General features: G+C 35.4%; 1 protein-coding gene across 5 annotated transcripts in view; it reads right to left on the reverse strand.

The window, feature by feature from the left end:
* heph (polypyrimidine tract-binding protein 1 heph) overlaps window positions 1–27,356 on the reverse strand; it is a 522,083-nt gene that overhangs the window by 46,462 nt on the left and 448,265 nt on the right. For all 5 annotated transcript variants that reach the window (XM_089736953.1, XM_089736954.1, XM_028180565.2 and 2 more), the window contains 2 exons: window positions 14,951–15,052; window positions 823–969 (listed from right to left, as the gene is read on the reverse strand). In XM_089736953.1, the coding sequence (XP_089593079.1) occupies window positions 823–969; window positions 14,951–15,052 (249 nt within the window). The remainder of the gene's footprint in view (window positions 1–822; window positions 970–14,950; window positions 15,053–27,356) is intronic.

The following is a 27,356-nucleotide window of genomic DNA, read 5'->3' on the forward strand; positions in this document are numbered from 1 at the left end:
CGACGATGATACTTTCAAGGGCTGATATTATAAGAAGCTATTTAAGCTTTTTATTATTTTAGAAAAATATTGATTGAATTTGATTTCTTCGAGAAAAAAACCGGTGAAACTATGAACAAAGTACCGATTCAAATAGAAAAGTAAATATTATACGCATTATTAATATCAGACAAAGCTAAAGTATACTTTGGCTGGACGTAGCTAGCGTTGAAGACAATAATTTGACTTGACATTTTCTTTAGTCGTGTCTAATATTTAGGTAGAATAGAAGTTTCATGAAGATATGCCAAGTTGCATTGTAATTACGTCATATTATGACGTCAGAAGCTATGATCGTTTTGCAGAGAAGCCTGAGCTAATTATCTTTTTTTTTTATTGCTTAGATGTGTAACGAGCTCACAGCCCACCTGGTGTTAAGTGGTTACTGGATCCCATATACATCTACAACGTAAATGCGCCACCCACCTTGAGATATAAGTTCTAAGGTCTCAGCATAGTTACAACGGCTACCCCACCCTTCAAACCGAAACGCATCACTGATTCTCGGCAGAAATAGGCGGGGTGGTGTTACATACCCGTGCGGACTCACAAGAGGTCCTACCACCAGTGGTTACCGTCGCCTATGGACTTCAGCAATGCCAGGGGCAGAGCCAAGCTGATGCCTACTGCTTAATATTCTCCACAAGCCTCTTTTAAAGAAGGACATGTCAAAGCACTCAGGAAACACCGTGGAGGGGAGCTCATTCCATGGTACGTGGCAAATCAGTTATCAGTTATCAGTACGCTTATCTATAAATGTGTGTAAACAAATTATCGTTGTACCTGATTTTTGCCTTTGAGCACTAGAACGTTGGTGACTCTTCCGAAGGGCAATCCGAGTTGTATGATCTCCGCTTCCGTCGTCTCGTTCGGTATGTTCCGTATGTGAATGACTCGAGACGGCTTACCGACATTTTGTTCCAGTTTCACCTGGCGAATGAAAACCAAAATTAATACGAGCTTAACCAACAAAATACATTATAAATTTATAACTGATTTAATTTTTTTAAAGATTTTTCGCATGTTTAGCCTGCCCTAAATTAGGATACACTGTGGTATGTGTACCAGAGACTTACGTACATACTTATGTACGTTTAAATAAATACGTATATAGATAATAAATTTCCAGAAAAAGAGCAAACAGACTTGTTCGTCACACAAATGTTTCCAGATGTGGGAATCGAACCCACGACCCTGGATGCAATAGTCAGTGGCGCTAACTACTGCATCGCTGTGTCAGTTTTGATTTTAGGATTTTATGTACATAATTTTGATATAATGAACATTGACACTAGTCCAATAAAGAAACAACCTTCGTCTACAAGATGGATACGTCGATGGATATACACATGCATGTATTTACCAAATACGTATGAAATAAAATATTCCATAGTCCAATTCAATTTTGATCTATACTAATATTATAAAGAGGAAAGATTTGTTTGTTTGTTTGTTTCGAATAGGCTCCGAAACTACTGGACCGATTTGAAAAATTCTTTTTCCATTAGAAGTCGACATTGTCCCTGATGAACATAGGCTACTTTTTTTTTTTTTTTTTTTTTTTCATGTGCGTTTTATTGTTTCCGAAGCGAAGCGAGGGCGGGTCGCTAGTATCTTATAAAATTAAAGTCATTTTTGAATTCACAAAAGCACAGATATCAATTGATCTCATAATAGGCGCTGCTAATAAAGAACATCATTATCGGGAATGTAAATGGCACGGAGATTGTAAGCTGACCGTCCTAATACACGTAAATAAACCTAGCATTGTTCGCGAGGAAGAGCAGTTGGATAATTGAAAAGTCGATGTAGTATAATTGTCGAGGCTTATCGGGACCGGGCCCGATGTGGGCGCCATTGTTCCCGTGAGAGCCTTTTGATTACGGCGGCGGGCCAGAATCGAGCCCCAAATATATTGTAGCTTTGTATGACACTTCACTCTCATTTGAGGTGAAAAGAGCAACCCTAATTCAAAGATTTTTATTTGATTTTTATGACCGCGGCAATTAGGATTAGTGATTACAATTTCGGAGGCACAATTAAGCGCTACAATTACCTAAGAGTAGCGTAATTGAAAGGTACAATATTGAAAAGAAATAAATCTTCGAACTAAGTTTGTAAAATACTTGATACCGAATGATCATTGTTCTATACTCTTCGTATATACTGTGTTACTTATAATATTTTGTATTCAAGTTTAACAATATTTGCTATGTGTATGTGCATTACTATAATTATTATGTTGTATTTGTTATTTTAGCTGTTCTACACACACTCATCACTTTTAATTATTATTCTTATAATCCTCTCGCAGGTCTGCTGGAAGATATTTCTTAAAGGAATAAGCAGTGCCTTTGTACATAATATTCCTATTATTTTGTACTATGTCTTCTTTTTTGTGTGTACATAAATAAATAAATAAAATAATCATTAACTTCTTAGTTCAATTCCGTTGACACGGATTATGAGAGTTCTCACGAATTTCACGTTATCATTAAAGTAATTGAGCATAAAATCTCTTTAGTCTTTTCTTCCGTTTCACTTAGGAGTTAGAGCGAGATTTCGGGAGACTATCTATCTATCCCATTTTTACGTTCTTTGGCGGGCGGCGAAGCGTGGAGGTGTAACAAATGAGTCTAATGCCTATTAGTTCGACCTTGTTAAGTTCAGACAAAGTGAGCAGCTGTTACAAGGAAAGTGCAAGGAAAAAGCTGAACCTGTTCGGAACCGCGCGGCTAGACGGGCGAAACTAGAAAAGAATTCATCTTACATTTAGTCGTGTTATTTTGGAGTGTCGTGTGTGTATTTAAAAAAACTAGAGGTCCCGCAGTAGTCGAAATTCTACTATAATTAATTGGAATTGTAAGTTTGTACACTATTATGATTGTATTTTATACTTCTATAATCACAAATTTCGCCAACACTACACTATAGAACAATATTAACAAAGACAAACAATATTTAATCTATTCTCAATTTGACCACAGACGTCAAAACAAAAGTTTGACAATAAATAAATAGTATGCATGCGTGTGTGCGTCAAATACATGGTGTGTGTAGTGTTTTCTTTATTGATTTAATGTATCTTTTTTGCATAATTTAAAAAAAATATTAGCATCGTGCACTTCTTCTCTATATTCTCTATAAGTGTGGAAAATTTCATAATCTTCCGGCCGCGCAATTTTCATAAAACGGGATACAAAGTTTTTGCTTCACGTATTAATTTATAGATATCACGTTATTCAGTATTTATACTCAACCATCAATTTTCTAATTTTCTTAAAGGGTTCAACGAGCTCACGGGCTCTCTAGTGTTATGTGGTTACCGGAGCCCACAGATAACAACATTATAAATGCCGTCATCTACCTTGAGACATGAGTTCTAAGTCTCAGTTTTATAGTTCAATGGCTACCCCGCCTTTTATACCCAAAGCGTATGATTATGTCGCGGCAGAAACAGTCTAAGTACTGGTACATAACCTTGTAGTCTCACAAAACAGCCTAGCACCAGTAAAAAGTTATAATACTAGCTTATAATAAAAACAGAATAGTAGTGATATTTTTGAACTATTCCAATATTGTTATATTCGACATCAAAGGACCCGACTCCCCGTAAACAAACAAATAAAAAAACATTTTCCAAAGTGACTTGCAAAAGGGAGGAATAAATCTTGGAACACCCTCGCCCACCTCGATATTTTCTATTCTCGTGCAGAGAAACAACTGGCACGTGAAAAGCAAAAAGGACATTACTTACGTTAGGTCAAAAAATCTGCAAGGAATGATTTTCGCATGAAGCGCTTTAAATCATCCGCTCCGGCTCACATTTCGTCCATAAATATTAAATCTTAACTCGGTCATTCGGACAAAAAAAAAAAGATGTATTACATGACATTTCCCTGAGAGGATTCCCCGGAATCGGTCAATTTTCTCGGTGATTGCGTCGACCATGTTTATTGAAACACCTACTCCAGTATACTGTGGCAATCGTTCACATGGAAAATATTGCATAAATGTTGTAACTATACTTGAGACCTTAGAACTTATATCTCAAGGTGGGTGGCGCATTTAGTTGTAAATGTCTATGGGCTCCAGTAACCACTTAACACCAGGTGGGTTGTGAGCTCGTCCACACATCTAGCAATAAAAAAAAAAAAAAATTTTTAAAATCAATATCTTATCACATTTTTTAATAAGCACAAAACATACATAGCTGCAAAGAAACTAACTGTTTTTAAAGTTTTCGAAATTCACAACCCTAATAAACTTGTTTCTGATGGATGCTGTAGTTTATTCGAAGTTAATCTTATCGTTTTCTGCTAAGGAACTTCCTCGGATCCTTCCGACTTTACATAATTTCAAGTCAACTTTATTTTAAACTTTGAAGATAAAACAACACCGTATAAGCATAGATTGAGATCGCTCAATACGAAATAAGCAAGATAATAATCATTTCTTTCGCCATGTCACTCAGTAAAATATCTAATAACAACACGTATACTCATATTAGCAATGAAAGACTATTATTTATATTTTGGCTTATTACCAGCTTCTTTCTTTATACGGAAAAATAATTACTGTTTAGGTAACGTAATATAGTGTGTAGGTACGTACATACAGAGCTACGTATGGGGTGAGTGTATCTTACATGTCGACAGAATATTCCCGTAGGTTGTCGGTAAAGGAACATGTAATCCGCTTGTAGGCCAGGTCACGGTGACGTAGGTTCACGAGAAATGGAGATAGGGGGCTTATTTATTAGATACTCGTAGGATTATTGTAGTCTTGATACTTCTCTGTTAGTTATAACCGTATAGGTTATGTTAGATTTATAAGGATTTTCTCATCAATATTATGTCTGTGAAAATGTTCACTGGCAGACAAAGCTATCAGTCAATCTGCTTCTTTAGTTTTCCCTTAGACTATTATGACTTACGTATTACCATTTATTTGTCTTGATAAATAAGGTTGAAGTATCAACTGCATCGTAATTAGGATTATCATACTCTTTGCGTTGTAGACATAGTTTTCCTCAATTTATTATCAGTACTCAGTACAGGAATTGTTTAAATCATATTTTACAGTTAAGAATATTAATGCTTAACATTAAAAAAATAGCAATAACGGTTCATTATGTTATTCTTCTAGATATCTTCTAGGTTAAAAAGTGACTCTCAACTGGAAACAAAATAATTTACAATAAGCACATGCGTTAACACCATGCGTCCCGTTGTAATTTGTAATTGTAATTACGATTTGTTATAGCATAGCTTTTTTTTGGTTTCATCTAAATCGTTATAAAGTTTAAACATGTGTATGTTTATATTCGTAATTCTCAAAAGTGAATGTCGATACATATTTTAAATTTAAAATCTTTTTTCTTTTTATGGAACAGCATACGTAATAGGTGAATCATATTAAAATTTCTGATAGTCACGCACTTCGTGTTATCTATTGTAATGTTGAGATGGTAAGAAACGAGCGTGCGGGTACCGAACGTGGACAGTGACTTGGCAAATATAAGGAAGGTGAGAGGGCTCCGCACGTAATCGATTTCGTGATACAAGCAAGATCCCAAGGGTGTTATCCAGATATAAACATCGATGCACTCCGCTTATATTGGTCAAAAATGCTCATTTATATTTTCGGTTCCCTTACTATGACTTAAGAGATTTGTTTGCACGTCTTTTTTTATTTGTTGTTGGCAATTGAGTTTACGGTCCTTCTCGTGTTAAGGGGCTGTCGAAGATATCAAAGCGACTTGGTTACGTCGCAGATGGTTTTGGTGAAATAGCATCGTAAACTTCAAGCAGAAGCGCACGATTACTGCAGATCACAAAATGTCCGTCACGGGTAGGTACCACCATCCTGCCTATTTCTGCCGTGAAGCAGTAATGCGTTTCGGTTTGAAGCGTGGGGCAGCCGTTGTTACTATACTTGAGACCTTAGAACTTATATCTCAAGGTGGGTGCCGAATTTACGTTGTCTATGGGCTCCAGTAAACACATAACACCAGGTGGGCTGTGAGCTTGTCCACCCATACAAGCCATAAAAAAAAAACATACTAATTTAATTTTGCAACATACACATACATACACACACTTGAAAATTTTACGTTAATTTCTATTTTCAGATATATAAACTTAATCGTTTGCATTATCTCAAAGTTTAATTTGATCTAAGCATTATAATAATGTAAATTTACAAATGCCAAGAAATTCAATATGAAATTGCACTAATTTGTTTTGCAATCCATACATACGGCGATTTAAAAACTTTTGCAACTAAAATGAATCTTACAACTGAGTGATCGATGAATTTATTTACCATTGGACGCAGTAGCGAGTGACGCCAATAGAGTTGCATTCGCTGTTAAATTTCAAGTGCATTACTACACTAGAAATCGGGGCCCGGTCCACTGAAACTTTTAATTGGCTGTACGGCTGAATACTGTTATTGCATTTCCGTTATTGATACCATTCGATACGGATTTACAGGCACGTTGTTTACTCTCAACATTTTTTTTATATCGCTTATCCATAGGGTAGAGCGGTTCGAGTCAGCTATAAGTCGAATGTTATATATATATTTTTGTAATGCTATGTTTGTACATATATAAACTTATGGAAACAACATTTTATTGACCTTTTAAAAAGACCAACGCAAATGCTTAATTAACGCACGCAAATGTACCAAGTGAATTGCGCGCTTCGAAGCATATGAAGTCTTTTTTTTATAATTGATTTAAAATAGGCCAATTTAATCACAGCTCACAAGGTTGTTAAGTGATTGTGAGGTCATAGACATTATTACGAGAATGCAGAAATTTAAAATATATATTATTAAGTCAATTTTTCAATTGTATCCGGTATTTAACTATTGTTTCAGCCAACTTTTTAAAGTGTAAAAGTGATTTGCAACTTTAATAATTAAATAGACAAGATGTAAAGATGTGGGCTCACAATAAGCAAAAGCACAATACAAATAGCAAAGCAAAGAATTTTTTTATTTTTTATTGCTTAAATGTGTACACGAGCTCACAGCCCACCTGGTGTTAAGTGGTTACTGGAGCCCATAGACATCTACAACGTAAATGCGCCACACACCTTGAGATATAGTTCTAAGGTCTCAGTATAGTCACAACGGCTGCCCCACCCTTCAAACCGAAACGCATTACTGCTTCACGGGAGAAATAGGCGGGGCGGTGGTACCTACCCGTGCGGACTCACAAGAGGTCCTACCACCAGTATTGGTATTTTATTTCCTTTATTGTTTCGTGTCTAGGGTCTCTATTGTTCGTGAAAAAATAAAACGAATACACGTGAATTTGAATCGTAAGAGTATGTAGTAAATATTTATTTTATTTATAAATTTTCGCGGGTTTCGATGTTTCAATTTTACAGGTTTTTGTGCTTTATAGTCAGTGGAGGTCATTCATGAACGCGAGTAAGTCACGTATTCACCTGCCTATCCGTCGTCAACCCTACTCGGAAATCGTAGATCTTGGACTGGAAAATCTTTATAAGAATTAGTACTAGATTAAAGCGATAAAAACGTATCCAAATTCGATAGGATATCAAAGAGGATTTATACATATATATGAAACTAGCTGGCCTGGCAGACTTCGTTGTGCCTCAATCGATAAATAAAAGACCTAAGCTATTGTGTAAAATAAACTTAAAACAAACAAAAGGAATCCGTCCGATGGAGGACACATCAAAGGGATAACAAAATTGTTATTTTTATTAATATTCCGAGCATTTTCATATTTATCTACCTTTTAAACCTTGTCTGGACTTATACAAATAATTCAAGACCAAAATTAGCCAAATCGGTCCAGCCGTTCTCGAGTTTTAGCGAGACTAACGAACAGCGATTCGTTTTTATATATATAGATATACCAAGAATTAAGTGAATTAAATTGAGAATAATTTAAAAAGAGAATGAAACATTCTTTAGTGAAGAGAACTTGTGGGACATTATATAATAGTTTCAGGAATGTATATAATGTATTTATATCTCGAAAACGAAACCCTTCAGTTGAACTTCATTAACAAGATACATCTCAGAGATTACTTAGAGGCCTTTAAGTAATAACAGTAAAATGAACACGAAGAGTATTGTTTACACGGCACTCGGTTTAATTAGTGATGCAGCGAGCATTAGCGATGAGAATTGTTTCATTAGCATAGAAATTATGTGCTAACAATGTTAGTATCGATTGGCATATACTAATATAGGTATTTAACACAAGTACCACAAGCAATTTGTGCAAGTCATCAATAATTTTAGATATGAAAACTGATAGTTTTCTTTCTTTCCTGGTTATTTGATAATTAGTTTTTTGACCCAATGCCCAAAAGTGGGTGACGTATATATTGAGATCTCTGGTAACCACATAGCATCACAAAGAATTGTAAATGCCTCTAATTATGTAAAAATTCCATGGCCTAACTTTGGATTAAAGGCAGTTGCGACAACATAAATCCATATCGCAGTTCATTGTGGAATTATTACTCTGTGCATACTCAAAATGGTTAATAACGGAATTTTAGGGCAAAGTGGGACGTTACTAACATCTTTTCTAATACTAGTAAAAATAAAGAGCTCAAGTTGATCGGTAATTCTGAAACGAAATTCCCTGGGCAATGCTTTTTATTGTCTTATTAGATAGATGAGCATTCATCAAACTTGGTGATCAATGGTCACCGATGCTCTTGAACAGCTATACCTGGGAAATCTGAGCCGCTGTCTATCTAATATGTAATAGCTAATAATGAGTCCCATATTTAAATTATTGCTTTGTACGTTTATTTGTTTTTTTAACTATATTAATAATTTTACTCACCGATCAAGATGGATTCATAAAACACTATCTATATAATAATATATAAAAATGAATTGCTGTTCGTTAGTCTCGGTAAAACTCCAGATCGGCTGGACTGATTTAGCTAATTTTAGTTTTGAATTATTTGTGGAAGTCCAGAGAAGGTTTAAAAGGTGAATAAATATGAAAATGATCGGAATTAAGTAAAACAACAACAAAATTGTTTTTCCTTTGATGTATTATGCATTACGAAGTCTGCCGGGTCCGCTAGTTAGTAATAAATATTTGTATTTAATAAAATATCAGTCACGATTTTTCACGATCTCTCATACCAGGTTAAGTATACAAGAAAGGCTTATCTCGGTCGGTCCGAGGCTTCCTAAAAAATCAAAGGACCGGGTTGGTGACTTCATCAATTATTATTTTATAGCTGTATCTTTTCAATGCGGCAATCTAGTAGGTGATCGTAAAAAGAAAATAACATTTACCTTTGTCAATGAATAAAAGAAAGGCACCCAGATAAGGTAAACTCTATTCCGTATAAGATCCTTGAAAGTGCGTAAAAAGTGGGAACTCTCCGAGACAAGCTCGTAAATGGTTAAGTAGTGGTAAACGCGGTCAGGGAGTATCTTTTGTTTTGATTGATCTTCAAAGAGTGGGACTCTCCGCCTTTTTACAGGCAAACGTCACGAAAATGAGGAAAAAAACAGGGAACATAATTAATTACTTTATTTGGACATTAATGACCCGGTCAAAGCGGACGAGGGTTGATTAGTGTATTTTCTGCAGACGTGCTCTGACCGATATTGGAATTTGGGCATAAGAAGACAGCAGTAAATATTTCCGTTAAAATACCATACTATTCAAATAGATTGGAGTCTGAAGTTTTTACACATAAGTTATATGGCGACATACAAGCGTTCCATATTCGAATTATATTAGAAATAATACCCGTTAGACAATTTCGGTCATTACAAGAACACAGTCCCCTACCTTTTTTGTATACCGTTTATAACATTAAAAAAAATAATCTATGATATTTCTTAGATAATAAAATATCTTTTTTTTCAACCAGCATATCTTAAACAATCTAACTTAATGACTACCTGGTGACGGAATACTATAAGTTAGTTGCCGTTTATAGACTTGTACATAGTCCAATGCAGTTGTGTAAAAAAAAAACGAATAAAAAATATGGCAAGAGAAACAGATATTTAATATTTTACTTATTTAATAACATTCCGTGCTCCCTGGGAGATGCAAAGAATGGGCATAAAAATACTTTAAAAACGAGTCGCCGATAGCCTCCCAAATGAATATTCAGAGTAACAAAGAAGAAGGGGTGTCGCGAGAGGCGTCTTATAAATTTTCACAGCGGAAAAAAATTGCCTCGCCATTGCTAAACCATAAAATGGCAAATAAATAAGAAAGACAGCGACACGTCCCTGTTTAATTATGAATTAGGGCCAAGCTGTAACGAGATCACAATGTAATTAAGATTACTGCGGCGGAGTTTTTTCACCCCGACCCCGAACAAGTGAGAGTAAATGGCCTGCAAAATGTTGCTCAACTAAAATACCTTGTTTTGCTTACAGAGATACTGGGCGTTTGTTTTTTGCGACACTTAGTTCAGATTCGTCATTTGTACGTAAATTTATTCCGAAAAATTGCGTTTAGCATTAAAATTTAGAGGATTCGTTGAAAATTTTAAGAAATAAAGTTACTACATCCAATGAATAGTTGATGACGGAAAAAACGAAAAAAAAAACAATAATCATTTAATTTTTAACTTTATTATTTAGTTAAGAATTATTTTGAATCTAGTCATTTTAAAAAAAAAAAATATTTATTTTATTGCATAGATGGGTGGACGAGCTCACAGCCCACCTGGTGTTAAATGGTTACCGGAGCCCATAGACACCCACCCACCTTGAGATATGAGTTCTAAGGACTCAGTATAGTTACAACGGCTCCCCTACCTTTCAAACCGAAACGCATTACTGCTTCACGGCAGAAATAGGCAGGGTAGTGGTACCTACCCGTGCGGACTCACAAGAGGTCCTACCACTAGTAATTACGCAAATTATAATGTTGCGGGTTTGATTTTTATTACACGATATTATTCCTTCACCGCGGAAGTCAATCGTGAACATTTGTTCAGTCATTGCAAAGACTTGTGTACCGGAAGACGTAGCGTAGGTAAACCTATCGCAAGGTGGACCGATGACCTATTAAGGTTCGCGGGGATCCGCTGGATGCAAGCAGCGCAGGATCAATCTTCGCGGCGAGGCTTAGGGGAGGCCTATGTCTAGCAGTGGACGTCTGTGATCTCATCGAATAGAACAGAATTGCGAAGATTACCGTGCAGAAATACAAAAACCCTATCTACGATTCTGTTAGAAACCGTATAAGTTTTAATATGACCGTTTAATAATTAAATTATTTCCAATGCCATATTTATTCAGAGATGAACGGAGACGCTTAAATATTTTTCTTCTCGTAAACCAGGCACGATATTATATTTTATTTTCAGTCTGACATAATGACCGGTGACAGCGGGGAAAATAAACTGCCCGAGGGAAAGAATAAGAAAATGGTTCCTTTTCAACAGGACGGTTCGTTTCTATTTAATTTACGTAAATGATACCTAAGGAGTTTGGTACATAAGAACGTATTTCAATAAGGTACGATTGTTAAATCGAAAGCTATTTACCGACGTCGGTAATGCGTTTTGAAAATACGAGCTCCTTTTCGAGTAGTGCTCATTTATATAATTAAATTCTGTAATTGAAATTTCAGGGCGGCATCAACATTAAAATTATATTCAATACTAGCGACCCGCCCTCGCTTCGCTTCGGAAACATTAAAACACACATGAAACCAAAAAAATAAAATAAAATGAAAAAAAAGTAGCCTATGTTCATCAGGGACAATGTCGGCTTCTAATGGAAAAAGAATTTTTCAAATCGGTTCAGTAGTTTCGGAGCCTATTCGAAACAAACAAACAAACAAATCTTTCCCCTTTATAATATTAGTATAGATTATTTTAAAATTCATACTTGTTTTAAAATTACGAATAGAAAAATAGCTTTCTTATGAAAAATACAGATACCTAACCAACTGAGATAATATGATTAACATTCAAAGAGATACATATCTTAAAAGATATCTGACGACTAAATTATAATGACACTTATTATACGCACATTTTCCCTTTGAGAAGATATCATTCAGCTCTTAAAAGAAACATTATACAAACCAATTACCTTGATGAATGAAAATAGACGGGTATGTAACACTGAAGAACAGACTCTGAATGGTTTTAATTTTCGTGAAAAAACATTACCGTGTATTTGGAATCATCTTCCCGAATCCGTCATATCTTGTTTGAACTTTCCGTCAGTGTTTTTGCTTACATTTAATTTTGATTTCATATTGTTGCAATAAAGTCGAGAGGGTGAAGATTAATCGAAATTGTACTATTCTAGTAGATGGTGGTAGGCTCAGATGCAAACATCTTGCCTATTTATTTCGTTGCCTGTAATTTCAATATTATTAATTTTTCATCAGACCGAAATGTATGTAAATAATATGTTGTAGGTTTTTGGATTACTTAACATTAAAATCAGATTCCCTTGTAAAACTTATCTATTTTGATTTAGTAAAATAAATTCGAAAAATATCGAAGGTTTTAGTTTGGATTTCTTTGACCTACATAAATAGAGATTACTAAAAGTAACAAAAGCACAAAACTAGACGAAAACGCTTCTGAATTGAATTGTGTAACATCGTCCCCGTAACGTGTTTTAATGGATGATGCAATCCATTTGGTGGTCGGCACGCGGACAGCAGCGGTCTCCGCAAACAAAGAGCATGTTTGCACAGCGGCAAACAAAGTGTGCATGCAAAACCCGCTCCGTATTTATGTAAATACACGATGGAACAACTGTGCAACGGGAAAAGACCCCGAAATGCGCGACCTTGCTTACATATTTTTTTCCGGGGCAGTTTCTTTGACGTTGATTGTTTTCTACTCTCCATCCTTTTGTGCATTTGTGTCGAGAATTAAAATTGTCGCTTTTAAAACTCCACGCCGCGCCGTATTTAAGAACGAAGCATAAAAACCTTTTTACATGGAACGTAAAGAAGGCTTTGTTAAAGTGCCTACTGTTTAGTGTTTTTCAATGGAAACTTCGGCATACGTTTTTCAATTAAACTTTTTAAAACGTCAAACGCTGTTGTGCCTTATGCTTTAAACTTTACTACTTTTCTGTTTTGCAAAAGAATTGGACATCATTCTGAATAGTTTAATATTGTTCTTAATATTTATTTTAACATTTTGTGAAAGCATTTATATTTATTAACAAGTAATTTTGAAATTGATACGATAATTTTACATTATCTTATTTTACTAAAGTCTTACGGTGCCAATAAAAATTAGACAGCCGTTTTTACATTCAAAGCTATAAAAATAAACAGGTACATACCGAAAAACATAAATTATTTTCTAAAGAACGAATGATAGGTGAATAGAGCCATGAAAATGGAATAATGGTTGCTCATGAGATATGTTGTTTTATGAATATTGTACTCTGAAGTGAAGTTTATAGGTTCACAATGGTTTTACTTACAGACCGTAGTGACGTGAAAATTTTATGGGAGTCTATTCGATGAGGTATCGCAGGAGTTACGTAAACGTTATAAATTACATTTGTACAACTGTAATGTACAGAGAAAATTCTAGATTACAATCGTTATATGTAAGGGAAGACTTCAGTGAAAATCTGTACGTAAATAGGGAAAATACGTAAAGGTTAAGTGCTATTTTCTCCTTTGTCTCCGATTTTACTTTATTTCACTCATTTAGAAGCTATTATTGACGAGCTTGAGTTTAAATACAAATGTTTTGAAAACAGTCTTATGAATAAAACAAAAAAAACTAAAATAAAATGGAAAAATCTCGAAGTGCCAGTAATTGTAATCTAATTTCGATCATTGGCCGATCTTTTCAATGGCCGTTATCATTCACAGCCTTTCCACGTTCAACAAATTCAATTTACTAAGATATTTTCACCGGTGCCGGAGACGCGATGCAAAGAAACAGCTTCAGAATCAAATATCTGACGGAGATATTAACGAAACAGGAAACGAACCATGATTCCGTGCTACGGTAACCTGACTCATGAACCACTTAACTAATAAGACGATCAAAAAAAAAAAGCGCGTAAAAGAATAATGATAATGAAATATCACATTTGTCAAATAGAACAAAAAAAAAAAAACTGTAGCCAAAAGGATCCCGATTCCGAGAGCCATCAACGTCATTTCAATTCCACATGTAAAATCTGTCCGATCGAAATTTGTAGGTAGAGATTAATAAAAATTTGACCCTCCAAGCCATTGGGGAAGCCTTTTATGGCACGTTGGCTTTTTATGAGGGCCCTTTTATTTTAATACTTATTACGGTTTCGCGATTTCGTCGTTTTATCGTTTTTATCACGATTAATCGTTTTTCAATTAATTACACAATCCACGAACTCGTTTGCCGCTTTTTTATGTGAAATGTCTTTGTATTGCATCAAGCGATTGTTATGAAAACTCAATTTTACGTATGCACTTGTATGTTAATTGCGTTAATTTCAAGTTTTTCATGCTTCGGATAGACCTGACTCATCGACTGATATCATCGACTAGTAAGTACTGATCTGTCTTGAAACGTGAGGTTGGAATCTGAATCTGATAAACAGAATAATCTAGCTGTGCGGTTTCATAGCACGCCGTACCGATAAAATCTTATCAGAAACAAAACTGGATGTTCTATTTCTAATAATAAATGATTCGATTCTATTACTTTTTTTTAATTTATTGACCAAAGTTAAGTTTATAAGAGCCTTTTTTGCTCGAAGCACAATGTTGTCTAAGCTATTTTATGTTGCATATATTATTATGATAAGGGAAAGTTTAACATAAACATTCAGATCCAGCTGCCCGTGATTGTGAAAACTAAAACGTGCATTACCACAATAAATAAGCTGATGGATACGGCGCAAGACTGTTGTTTCAATGTTAGCTGGCTAGAATTACCTTCTTGGCAGCAGAGTCCTGGTTGTTATTGTCGGCATGGTGCGGAGCGGCGGGCGCCATGACGGTGACGCCACTCTGCGACAGAAGCTCGTCGGAGCCTCTCTGTAACAAAAAGCAACAAATCATCAATCCATTCCATTTTAAAAATTACCACACAAAAAAAAGGTTTGTTATTGCCTAGCTAGAACTGAAAGAGGATCCAAATACTCAATAACTATGTAATGTATAGCAATAACTATACTGAGACCTTAGAACTTATATCACAAGGTGGGTGGCGCATTTACGTTGTAGATGTCTATGGGCTCCCGTAACCACTTAACATCAGGTAGGCTGTGAGCTCGTCCAGCCATCAAAGAAAAAAAAAAAAAAAAAAACTCAAGTGCTATTACTATTACCATTGAAAACGAAGGACCATTAAATATTCATGACCACTCACGAAATGTCTATATCAATTTGAACTCTTAAAGGTGTATAATACGCGCGTTTCTTTTAAGCAAACATGTCCATCAGAATTTGAAGAAGCGAAAAATAAGATCTAAAATATGTTCTCAGGTAACGTTGCGTGTGTGTGTGTCTCATCCCCTTACGAACAAAGGTGGAAGGTAACGAAATAAAACAAAAACACAATTTCGCGACACACCAACGCACATGTCAAGCCGCCCTTCCCCGGGATCAATCTCAATTTAAGACGGCGAAATGACAGACCTCAGCAGTTAAACGCACCGGGCCAACATATAAATCACGTTACGTAATAAAGCAAATGTACGAATGAAACAAGACGACAAGATTTTGTATAGCGCGTGTGTCTCGTCTGTAATACACCTGCCGCGAACGTATCACTCATCTCCGGCACTTATTGAATTCGAAAATCTTACCTACGATACGTAAATGAATTTTTGTGGACCTAAAGGTCATCTGTGTAGACTAACCCTGTGTATGCCCGTCTGCCTACAAAGGCAATAAAAAAAGAAAAAAAAAAACCGAAGTGGTTTGTATATAAACTATAAAGAATTCGGCTGGAATTGGTCCGGTTCATTTTAACAGAGTATACAAGATGTTCTGGCAAATTTTAATAACTGAACTTATCTCGTTAAAGTGAAAGACTGTTAAAACAGATCCCTCTGCCTCATTTTCAGCACGAGGCTTTCGTTGTAGAGAAAAAAAAAACCATTTTCACCGAAATAAAAGCAACACTCGCGCAAGTCTTATTCCTCGGGGTAATTCCGTAGAGCGCGAGTAATAATTGCTCGAAATTAAATAACATTTTTCACAACAAAACAGTAAAGATGGAAACATTCCGCGGAAGAATACTGTCAGATATAAAGTGATGTCGTCAATTAAAATTGAATTTTAAGAGTTTCACAAAACGTCTATGTAACATAGATTTTTTTTTTTTTTTTTTGCGTTTCATTTTAAAGGATAATGAAATGTGTCGTTTAGAAAATAGAGTAAAAATTTAATTGCATTTGTTAGTGTAGGAATATTTTTATAATTGTTTAACTATTTGGAGCATAAAATTCATTAAAAACCTGCCGAATAACTAAAATTATCTACTAACAAAAATGTTGGCCAAACTTCCCTGAAACTCCGATGATTGTTAAAGCGATCTCATTATTATTCCCGAAATCATATCTTTGCTATTCCAACTTAGATACTCGAAAATTAATGATCAATTATCATTAAGTGATTATCATAGTCAATTGAAGTTGAATTTATTTGGAGGCGATTCCTTAATTCATTTTCCTTATTATTTTTATTACGAAGAATAATTATTTTTTTAGACGTCTAAGACAAAGCCGGAACTTTTTGGGGGCGTAATTAAAAAGTAAAAAGTCTATAAAGATTATAAAAATAGAACATAAGTTCTACTTTTAAATCATACATATGCGAATGTTTAAATTTTGTTTACTTAAAAAAAAAAAGAGATTAAATGGAAACCGCTTTTGCGGAATCAATCCGCGATATTGGTTCACGATTCGATGTTATTTGGTTTTGCTCTCGAAAGAAAACTGTATATTTTCTCGATCAAGCATATCGTCGAGCGTTTCGCCAATATGTCATTTGAATGATACTGGGGGGCTCCATCAAAATATTGAGAATAAAACATACATGAAAGGTTTACTTATAACAGACGAGTGAATCAGGCCCTTTTGAGATAGTAAAGACGCGGAATGATATGTTTACGTGGTCAAAGGAAAACGCTGGCCATTGTCGGAAATCAATACGGATAATGTATTAGTGATATTAAAATGTACGACAAACATGAGATGTGGTCCAGAATGTTTTCGACTATGTATACTTTTGGCTGCGAATGTTTTCCTTTTACCTTAGTTTTCATAAAAGATACGTTTTTGGTAAATAAGAGAAAACGTTCCGATATAACGTATAAATAAGAAATGTAATAAGATTGTGACAAAAGTTTGCTCAACATTTTTTTTATTGCTTAGGTGGGTGGACGATCTCACAGCCCACCTGGTGTTAAGTGGTTACTGGAGCCCATAGACATCTACAACGTAAATGCGCCACCCACCTTGAGATGTAAGCTCGAAGGTCTCAAGTATAGTTACAACGGCTGCCCCACCCTTCAAACCGAAACGCATTACTGCTTCACGGCAGAAATAGGCAGGGCGATGGTACCTACCCGCGCGGACTCACAAGTGGTCCTACCAACATGCGAGATAGGCGTGTAATTTACGTTTTCAAACATTACAATCATCGAAACAGGATATCTACATATAAATTTTATCGATATATAAATTCGTACATTTACGATTGCACGTATCCGTGTATATATGAATAAATCTACGATCACATAAACTGTCGTAAGATAACAACAGATGTCGGGTGCGTTGTGCAAATAAAATCTCCACTCCACGAACTAGCCAAAGAGCCTCCGATTTTTATGAGCATCGTAAACGCGAGCAACGCACTATCGTTGTTCATGTGAAACATTTATGCTTTGATCATATTAAAAAAAAAAAAAATTGATTGACGTTCGATTTTTATGGAACTCATAGTTTTTATTTCTATTTTATTTTTATTGCTTAAATGAGTGTCCGAGCTCACAGTCCACCTGGTGTTAGTAGTTACTGGAGCCCATATACATCTACAACGTAAATGCGCCACCCACCTTGAGATATAAGTTCTAAGGTCTCAAGAATAGTTACGACGGCTACCCCACCGTTCAAACCGAAACGCATTACTGCTTCACGGCAGAAATAGGCAGGGTGGTGGTACCTACCCGCGCGGACTCACAAGAGGTCCTACCACCAGTTTTTGGAGCAACTAAGTGGTATATAGCACGTAGATATATAAGTTTTTGGAAGGTGAAACTACCCTTAAAAGTGCTAAGTGAACTCTATTATTGTTTTGAAATTCTACTTTACCAAGCACAGGTGTGACTTAGCGTATATCCATATATGTTACTGTGTGTTCTTTAAGGCGTGCTCTGAGATCTGTTTGCGTTGAATCTCTCAAATTTTTTTTACAAAGACAGCCTTTAATGAAGGTATAGATCGAGCTAATTATCTGGTATCATCTCAGTCATACACAGTATAAAAGAGATAGGTTTTTGCTGTGGATCATTAAACTGCAGAATAAACTTCCTTAGCATATCCGCAGCACTGTGACACTGGATGAGACATTTGATCTCTTAGTAAGGATATTCATCATTCTCTTACACTTCTCCCAGTCACCTGGGATCGGCGCAACATGTTTTCTCCTTCCATACTCTTCTATCATATGCCATTTCTTCGCTCACTCCCCTTTTACACATATCGTCTTTCACGCAATCCATCCATTCCTTCTTAGGTTTACCTTTCCTCTTCGTAAGGAATGTAAAGAGTTATTATCAGTTAGCAGATATCTATAGATATTAAGCAAGGTAGCTTTTTTCTCGGGCCAAGATCCGATAATCCTACGAGGTTACTGTGCCTAAAGAAGCAGGGTATGTGGATCTCAGTGGAAGTGGAAGATTGCAAAGGTGGTGCTGAACATTTTAAAAGGCTCACCCACTAAGTGAACCAAGAGGGTTCCACGCCTATCTGTGTCTTTAGAGCAAATCTATCTGTCTCTATATATAAAAATGAATTGCTGTTCGTTAGTCTCGATAAAACTCGAGAACGGCTAGACCGATTTGGCTAATTTTGGTCTTGAATTATTTGTGGAAGTCTAGAGAAGGTTTAAAAGTAAATAAATATGAAAATGCTCGGAATCAAATAAAAATAACAATTTTGTTTTTCCTTTGATGTGTCCCCCGTCGGACGGATTCCTTTTGTTTGTTTTAAGTTTATTTTATACAAAAGTTTAGGTTTTTTATTTATCGATTGAGGCACTACGAAGTCTGCCGGGTCAGCTAGTTAGAAATATAAATGAATGCCCGCTAAAATAAGTTCATATACATAATTCGAGTTTTATAACACATTTGGTGAGTATTAAAACATTATCATCTCACTCACGTCTATTTTTTAACAGTACAAGTATAGTTTATTAGCGGTTTTTTTGTTTTTGTTAGAATACGATTCGAAAATTAATAAAGAAAATTAATATAGGTGTTTTAATAAAAAAGTGGTCACAATTTAAATGACAAACAAAAAAAAACCAAGAAGAAGCAAGAAGCAAGGGAAAGTGAACGTTTATGATGCGAATGAAAAATCGCTTCGGTATTTATGATGTCATTGTTCCTGAGAACGGGTTCTAATGCAAAAAAAAATGGTCCAACAAGGAAAGGCTGTAACGAGTCTAATAATTTTTATTGCGATTTCACGAGCTCACAGTCTGATTTAAGTCAGCGTGTGTAAATTATGATTTAATTTCATAACCAGCGCTGGAAACGAGCGTAAAATGTTTTTATGCCAGATAATACCGTTTTCATTAAGAGTCATGCGTTACCTCGCAGCTTTATATTCGTTTTTATGGGCTCAAGCAAGTTGGCGGAATTGAATCGTTAGCAAAAAATGTATACAAATTCGCGTTACCTATAAGCACGCGAGTATGAAGTACGCACCCGAAAATGCACGTCATAATCACTCAGCTGCTCAGGATAAAGAGAAAATTAACACATTTGTCTGTTTTAAAACAAAACCGCAGTCCTGCTTTTAACTCTAATTGCGGCTTTGAGTCAAAAGGTTTATGAAGAAAACTGGATGAAACAATTCGAAGGAAAGTGCTACGGTAGTTCAAAAGAAACTGCAAGGAAGCGGATTAATTGGTACAGGCATTCCTATCGCTGTTCGTCCAATTAAGTTTGTGACGCACTTATTAGGAATTTAACGAGTAATTCTGGCCTATTTTCAGTTCTGTTACTTAACGTATCTCGCATCAGTGAAACAGATTCGACTAAGATGTCGAAATTAACGATCTCGATAATATTTGTCGGCTCAACGCTGCGAGCTCCACTTGTAATTAATTGCACCAATTTGTTCTGCGCTTATAACGGGCATTTGTCAAGAAGCCATCCGCGCCCGATGATTTTCGCACTAACTTCATAATCGATATTCGGTAATATCGATTAATCGCGGAAAACCTTTGCCCTAACTTCGATATTAAGACCTCCCACAGTAATTAATAAGCCGTAACGATGTTTTCCTCGAGGACCGACTGGAATTAATTGGATTAAAGATTTATTGAGGTTCAGAAGCGCATATTGAAAAATTCATAGCGTGTGCAATAAATCACGAAAATTGAATATATTGTATGTTTAAGATCTCAGTACTCATCGAGGCTGCGGTCTGGGCTCCTAAATCCCAGAACAATATAAGGCTACATTATTCGTTGTCACAAAACTCACGGTTCTATTTTATAGGAAAAGTAAAAGGATGCGCAAGTTTGTCCGAACAAAGTTGTTTGGGTCCGTTACTTCTGTAATGGATAGAGACGTTAGGCGGTAACCACCACTCGAGTGTAACTGGCATACCGTTTTAAGTTCCACGCCGTAAACTAAACAATGTTGATTTAATACGATCGCAACCTACTTTATTTTAACTAACTGCTTCAATAAGAATGTATCGCAGATTTCACGATTGTTTTCAATCATACGAAACGTTAATGCAATATTATTTCATCGGTGACATTTTCTCTTGTTGCAATTCACTGTTAAAAGTGAGACCTTACAACTTATGTCTGAGGGTGGCGGAATTTACAGTGTAGATGTCTATGGGCTCCGGTAACCACTTAACATCAGGTTGGCCGAAAGCTCTTCCACACAACTACGCAATTTAAAAAAAAATTGCTGTATCAAAATTCCTAATGTTATTAAAAATGTAATACACGCGTGAAGCCAAAGCCAATATCATTAAGTTTTACTGGCAAGAACACATTCTCTGTATTTGTAGAATCCAAACTAATTACAAGAAAGGTTGAATGATAAAAGTTAACAGAAGCAATCAGAATAAAGGGAGATGTGAATTACAATTAAAAGGTCAAAGTTTTGTCCAAAAGTGCATTGAAACTGCTGTCTCGTTGCCTTGTTGTTTACATTAGTAAGAAAATAAAATCAACTAAAGATATTCAATTCATATTCAAGGGTTAAAAAAATGTATACATAGAATGTTATTCAAAAATGTTCGATTTATCTAATCCTTGTATAATTCACATAAAAAAATACAAACGCACGCATGTATTTGGTGAAGTCAGTGAAGAGATATTAATAATAATATCGTATCGTTACATTCTTATTGTTAATTGTCTAAATCGTACTTAGCGCTTATACGTAAAGTATAATTGAGAAGTCATTATTGCATTATACGTTAATATCCAGGGTCCTTGTAATACTTCGATCAACAACTATTGTTGATATTTATAAGTGAAGCGATTATGCCGAAAATAAATTCATGCCGAAAACAATTTCCTGCCGAGCAGGTATAATTTTTCCTAAGTAAAACGAAAAATAATAGTTACTTATTTTCCCGACTAACAGATCTAACAGATCTAACAGTAGTCATTAAAATATATCATTGTTTCAACGTTGGAAAAATGTTGTAATTTTATTTATCCTGCATTCAGTATTATACATCGATCGGCGGTCGGACAATAGAATTTGTAACTATTAGCAACAATGTAACTCTATAAAATTTAATCTTCATGAAATTTAAATTCGGTTTTTCTGTTGATGAGGCGGTACTTAGTATGTTATCCTTGTGAAAATAAAAAGCGCATTTATATGTAATCGTGTTATCCAGAGCTTTTATAAATCTATAATCCCGCGCCAATGTGTTACGGCCACGTAAGGTCGGACAATAGAGTTTGTAACTATTAGCAACAATGTAACTCTATAAAATTTAATCTTCATGAAATTTAAATTCGGTTTTTCTGTTGATGAGGCGGTACTTAGTATGTTATCCTTGTGAAAATAAAAAGCGCATTTATATGTAATCGTGTTATCCAGAGCTTTTATAAATCTATAATCCCGCGCCAATGTGTTACGGCCACGTAAGGTCGGACAATAGAGTTTGTAACTATTAGCAACAATGTAACTCTATAAAATTTAATCTTCATGAAATTTAAATTCGGTTTTTCTGTTGATGAAACGCTACTTAGTGTGTTATTCTTGTGACAATAAACAGCGCATTTATAATAATATGTAATCGTGTTATCTAGGGCCTTTATAAATCTATAATCCCGCGCCAATGTGATACGGCCACGTAACTACACATGTATGATTACTTGAACGCCTTCATCAAACATAATTAGTGACAACAACGTTTTTCTCCTGTTAGATTAAGTTAGTTCTCTGGATCCAATAAAGCCTAACGTCACTTTGAGAAACGTGTTAATGGATGCTATTTATCGTCCTAGAGCGGCGCGTGAGAACAATCGCTAATTCGGTTGAAGACGGACATTGGATACCGGAGGAGGCTGTTTTATCATTGTAAGAAATTGCATTTAATATATCAGAATTAATTGTTTTAATAAAACTTTGAAGTTTTGTAATTATCTTAGAGTATCTTTAGATTTGTGTCTTCAGTGTACAAATTCAAAATTTACTAGGTGTAACTAGGTGCATTCGGTGTATTAGGCAGTGATTAGTTATCGTGATAGATCGTATTATAAGTATACGGGTGTTTATCACAATACTACCCAATTTTTCCGCGCATTGTAATACGTACTAGCTGGAACATACGATCACATATCGTTATTACGATACAACAGAAGCTTCGAACTTATATCTCAAGAAGACTGGCAGAAATCATATTATAGTGCCTATAAGCTATAATAACACAATTCTAAGTGAGCCACGATCTTGTTGCGCCAAATAATGGCATCATGAAATAATTTATGGAAAATATTCGCTTGAGAAATAATCAACTACAATATTTTATTTTATATAAATAATTGTTTATCGAATAGCGGATTGGCAAACTTTGTAAGAATGTGCAATTTTTCTCATTTGATATAGCATGATTTAGGTAGGTAACGGCTTGACTCTGCCCTTGGCTTTTGCTGACGCGCGACGGTATCCACTAACTATGAGGTGGGCTCTACGCTCGTTTGCGTACAAGGGAAATAAAAAAAAAAAACACGTGTGGCACTCAGGGACTGTCGCGGTAAAGCTATTGCATAGCATTTTTTATCAACTTATGCAATTATAATTAGACAATAATAATTTAATATTAAAACAATAATATAATATTGTATAAATAAAACCACGCTATATTTATAAACATTTACAAAAGCAAAACATTAACTATCCCCTTCACACTCAGAAGATAGACCGCGCGAGACAGAGATGGGCAGACATTTCATGATGCGCATGCAGTGGAGTAGGTTTTATTTTCGTTACGGAATTTCTAGTTTCGGTCGCCGCGCTCAAAGCCCGCGATAAAAGCTATTCAATCGTTTAAAAGAAAAGAAAACAGTAAATTTAGTATTTTGTGAAAATTTGAAATGAAATTGATCACAAATTTATTATACTCGGTGCTAACATGTAACAAGAGAAACATTATTATATTCTCTTTGAAAGCATCGTAGAAGGGACGGGACACAAATAGAAACACAAATTATCTTCAATTGTAGAGGAAACAGAGTACTGAAACACGACTAACTCCCAAACTAACAGACCTGCACAATTTAACCTTAAAACTTCAATAGCATTAAATTGCCTTGTTTGCACTTCGAAACCGCATTCAAGTAAACTCGAAGTTGCATGGGGAAAGCTTAGAATGTGACCAGACCGGAGGAGTCTCGCGCAGTCTACTAATGAGAAACTATCAAACTCTGACAGCACATTTGTCTTGTTAATGCTAATATTCAATACCCGAGGCGGCGCTCGCTAAATAGGCTTTTAGACCTCTATCAATGAACGGGACGAGCACTTCCTATTATATTAAGTTGATGTAAAACTAAAATATGTATATTACAGAATGAATATACTGATTGGAAATTACATGAAAGTAAAGACTATAAGAAAAACAATCGATTTCACACGAGTCAACGAAAAACAACCGGTGATAAGACCTCTTGGTGGTAGGACCTCTTGTGAGTCCGCACGGGTAGGTATCACCACCCCGCCCATTTTTGCCGTGAAGCTGTAATGCGTTTCGGTTTGAAAGATGAGGCAGCCGTTGTAACTAAACTGATACCTTAGAACTCATATCTCAAGGTGGGTGGCGGCATTTACGTTGTAGATCTCTATGGGCTCCAGTAATCACTTAGCACCAGGTGGGCTGTGGCTCGTCTACCCAGCTAAGCAATAAAAAAGAAGAAAAAGTAGATTCTTCATGGCGATGTACGGAGGTAACAATTCAGACTCAATGGGATGCGTGGAATCCAAAACGATCGTAATTTCGTCGGGTAATATTCTGACTTTTCATATTTTCCTTTCTTGCCTTCCAAACGCTATATCGTGCCCAATACAAGACAGCGATTTCGTTTGTTATTTCAAGCCCCCTCACGCCCCTAAGATTTCGTATATCGACACGTGAAGCATCAGTTAAATATAATAGAGGCACTTGAATTACACCATTTGTCACACAAAGGATAAGTTCTGAATCCAATTTGATTGTCTATCTAATTAGTATTTTCACTAGCAAGTACACTCATGAAAATTTAAAGGAAGAGTGAAAGAAATATGGAATACTATTTCAAACAAAATAATGATTTCACGAACGAATTTGTGTATACTTTTCAAATTTCCATTTCATACAAACTGCAGCGTCGGCTCGTTTGCTACCTTTAGATAGTATCGATAGAAGTCTTTCACAAGCTCGGAAAAGACAAAACGCGACACCGTTAGTCGTTGCACGAGACTATGTCAAAGAAGACAGTCCACAGCTTATGTTGATTTTGAGCTTTTGAGGAAATGCATCCGGCACTAGATTATGCATGCTTTTAAACTGCCAACGAATATGTTGTGTGAGTATTCCGATATTTGTGAAGCGTATTTGGACGAAGTTCCCGTATCAATTTCTTTATGAAGTTGTTGGGTAGAAGTTTCGCGTTTAAACCATATTTACATTCTCCCATAAATCTCTTTAGGGACACAGGAGTCAAGATGAAGTTCCCAAATTGATCGATAGCTTTGATCCATTTATTCAATTTTGACACTTTTCAAAATCAGATCATATAACATATACATACATATTTACAAACAACCACGCCACGCTAACTGGTCCCGTGCTAAGTTTGTAAAGAACTTGTGTTACAGGTAGCAGATAACGGATATAAATGTAGGATTTTTATTATACACATACATATATATTAATATACATCCACAACCCTGGAAAAGACATTTTATATTTATCATACAAATATATCTTCCCTTGGCGGGATTCGAACCCGCAACCCCCTTGTGTTGTGACCATGTCACTTACCACTACATCAGACGGCCTTTAAAGACGACAGATCGCTCGGTTGTTTTTTTTTAAATTAGTGTAAGATTTTTTTAGTAACTGTGCAATTAATGAAATTACAAGCTTGAAGAACAAAGCAAAATATTTTTAATTCTATTTCATTCAGCTAAAACAAAACGAAACTCTTTTGGCTCTGTTCTGTGTTAAAAATAGAAGAAAAATGTACTTAAGGTCTTCTATACAATTATCGCTATTTTGTTGGACGCCGGCTTAAAAGGAAGTGAAAGAAGTCATTCCAAAGGCAGTGGCTCTATTTACATTTGTCTCTGGAAGTTCGCCATGTAGCCTCAGATATTTAACTGCTACCGGCGCTCAATAAATAAAGCGACTTGGACTTAAATTCTTCAACTTGTGATTCATTATCATTATTTACAGTTAAGCGATAAGCAGTGTGCCTCATTTTATTTTAGCAATTTCTTAGGTTTTAACGAGTCATAGACATAATTAAAACTACTTTTACAGTTTAATTCGTTGTCCGTGACAGTAAAAAAAAACACAAAATGAAATGGTAAAAGTAATTTTAATTAATTATTTTATCTTATACCTTTAAACGAGCAATTCTTGTATAAAATATATATAATCTGAATCTTTATACCTTTAAAGGAGCAATTCTTGTATACAAAATATATAATCCGAATCTCGGAAACGGCTCTTACGATTTTCATAAAATTTAGTATACAGGGGATTTCGGGGGCGATAAATCGATATAGCTACGATTTATTTTCAGAAAATGTTGTTTTATTCGTGTTTTCAATAATCAACTCTTCTCGACATCTATTGGCGAAAAATAATACTATTTTTCTTAATTGAGGGCAACTAACAGCTTTAAAGACACAACAAGATGGCGTTAACAAAACGAGCAAAGCTCGGTCATCATCTAGTCTCTATTTAAAAGCAGATCGTTCTTAAAATCACAGCAAATTTTACATTTAATTTAAATGTTCTGCTTAATGCGAGTATATTTTTAAGGTAAGTTGCCATTATACGTAACTAAAATCTGGAATGTAGTTGGAAACTCTGATATTATTGAAAAAATATAGACTACTCATCAAAACATGCTTTTATCTAACAGCCCCATTCAGATTACGTGCTATCCATAGATGAAAATTGTAGCTCGTCAGCTATTGATACCGCACCGACGGTAATATGAGTGCTATTATGCTGTTTTAAACAACAGAAACTGCTGGCCACAATTTCAATGAATTTGTTTAGGATTGGCCCGTTCAGAGTAATTCGATTTTCATTTTATGTATTTAGTGAACCACGCTAAATATGTTCTCATATTGTTTTTGAAGTTATACTTTTTTAGGCGCGTTATGAAAAATTTATGAGGCAGAAATAGGCGGGGCGGTGGTACATACCCGTGCGAACTCACAAGAGGTCCTACCACCAGTAATTGTGCCAGGTGTGAGATTTTTGTATCGCTTATTGAGTGAATGAATTAATTAATCGCGTATCTACGTATATGGATGATCGTATCGTCTTCTTTACCATGTATGGAGCAGAGACAAGTTTGTTGCAGCATTATAATCAAATCAAAACACCAGATTTTCACAAAG

This window comes from Bombyx mandarina, chromosome 22 (genome assembly GCF_030267445.1).
Source record: "Bombyx mandarina strain Sakado chromosome 22, ASM3026744v2".
In the NCBI taxonomy this organism is placed as follows: domain Eukaryota; kingdom Metazoa; phylum Arthropoda; class Insecta; order Lepidoptera; family Bombycidae; genus Bombyx; species Bombyx mandarina.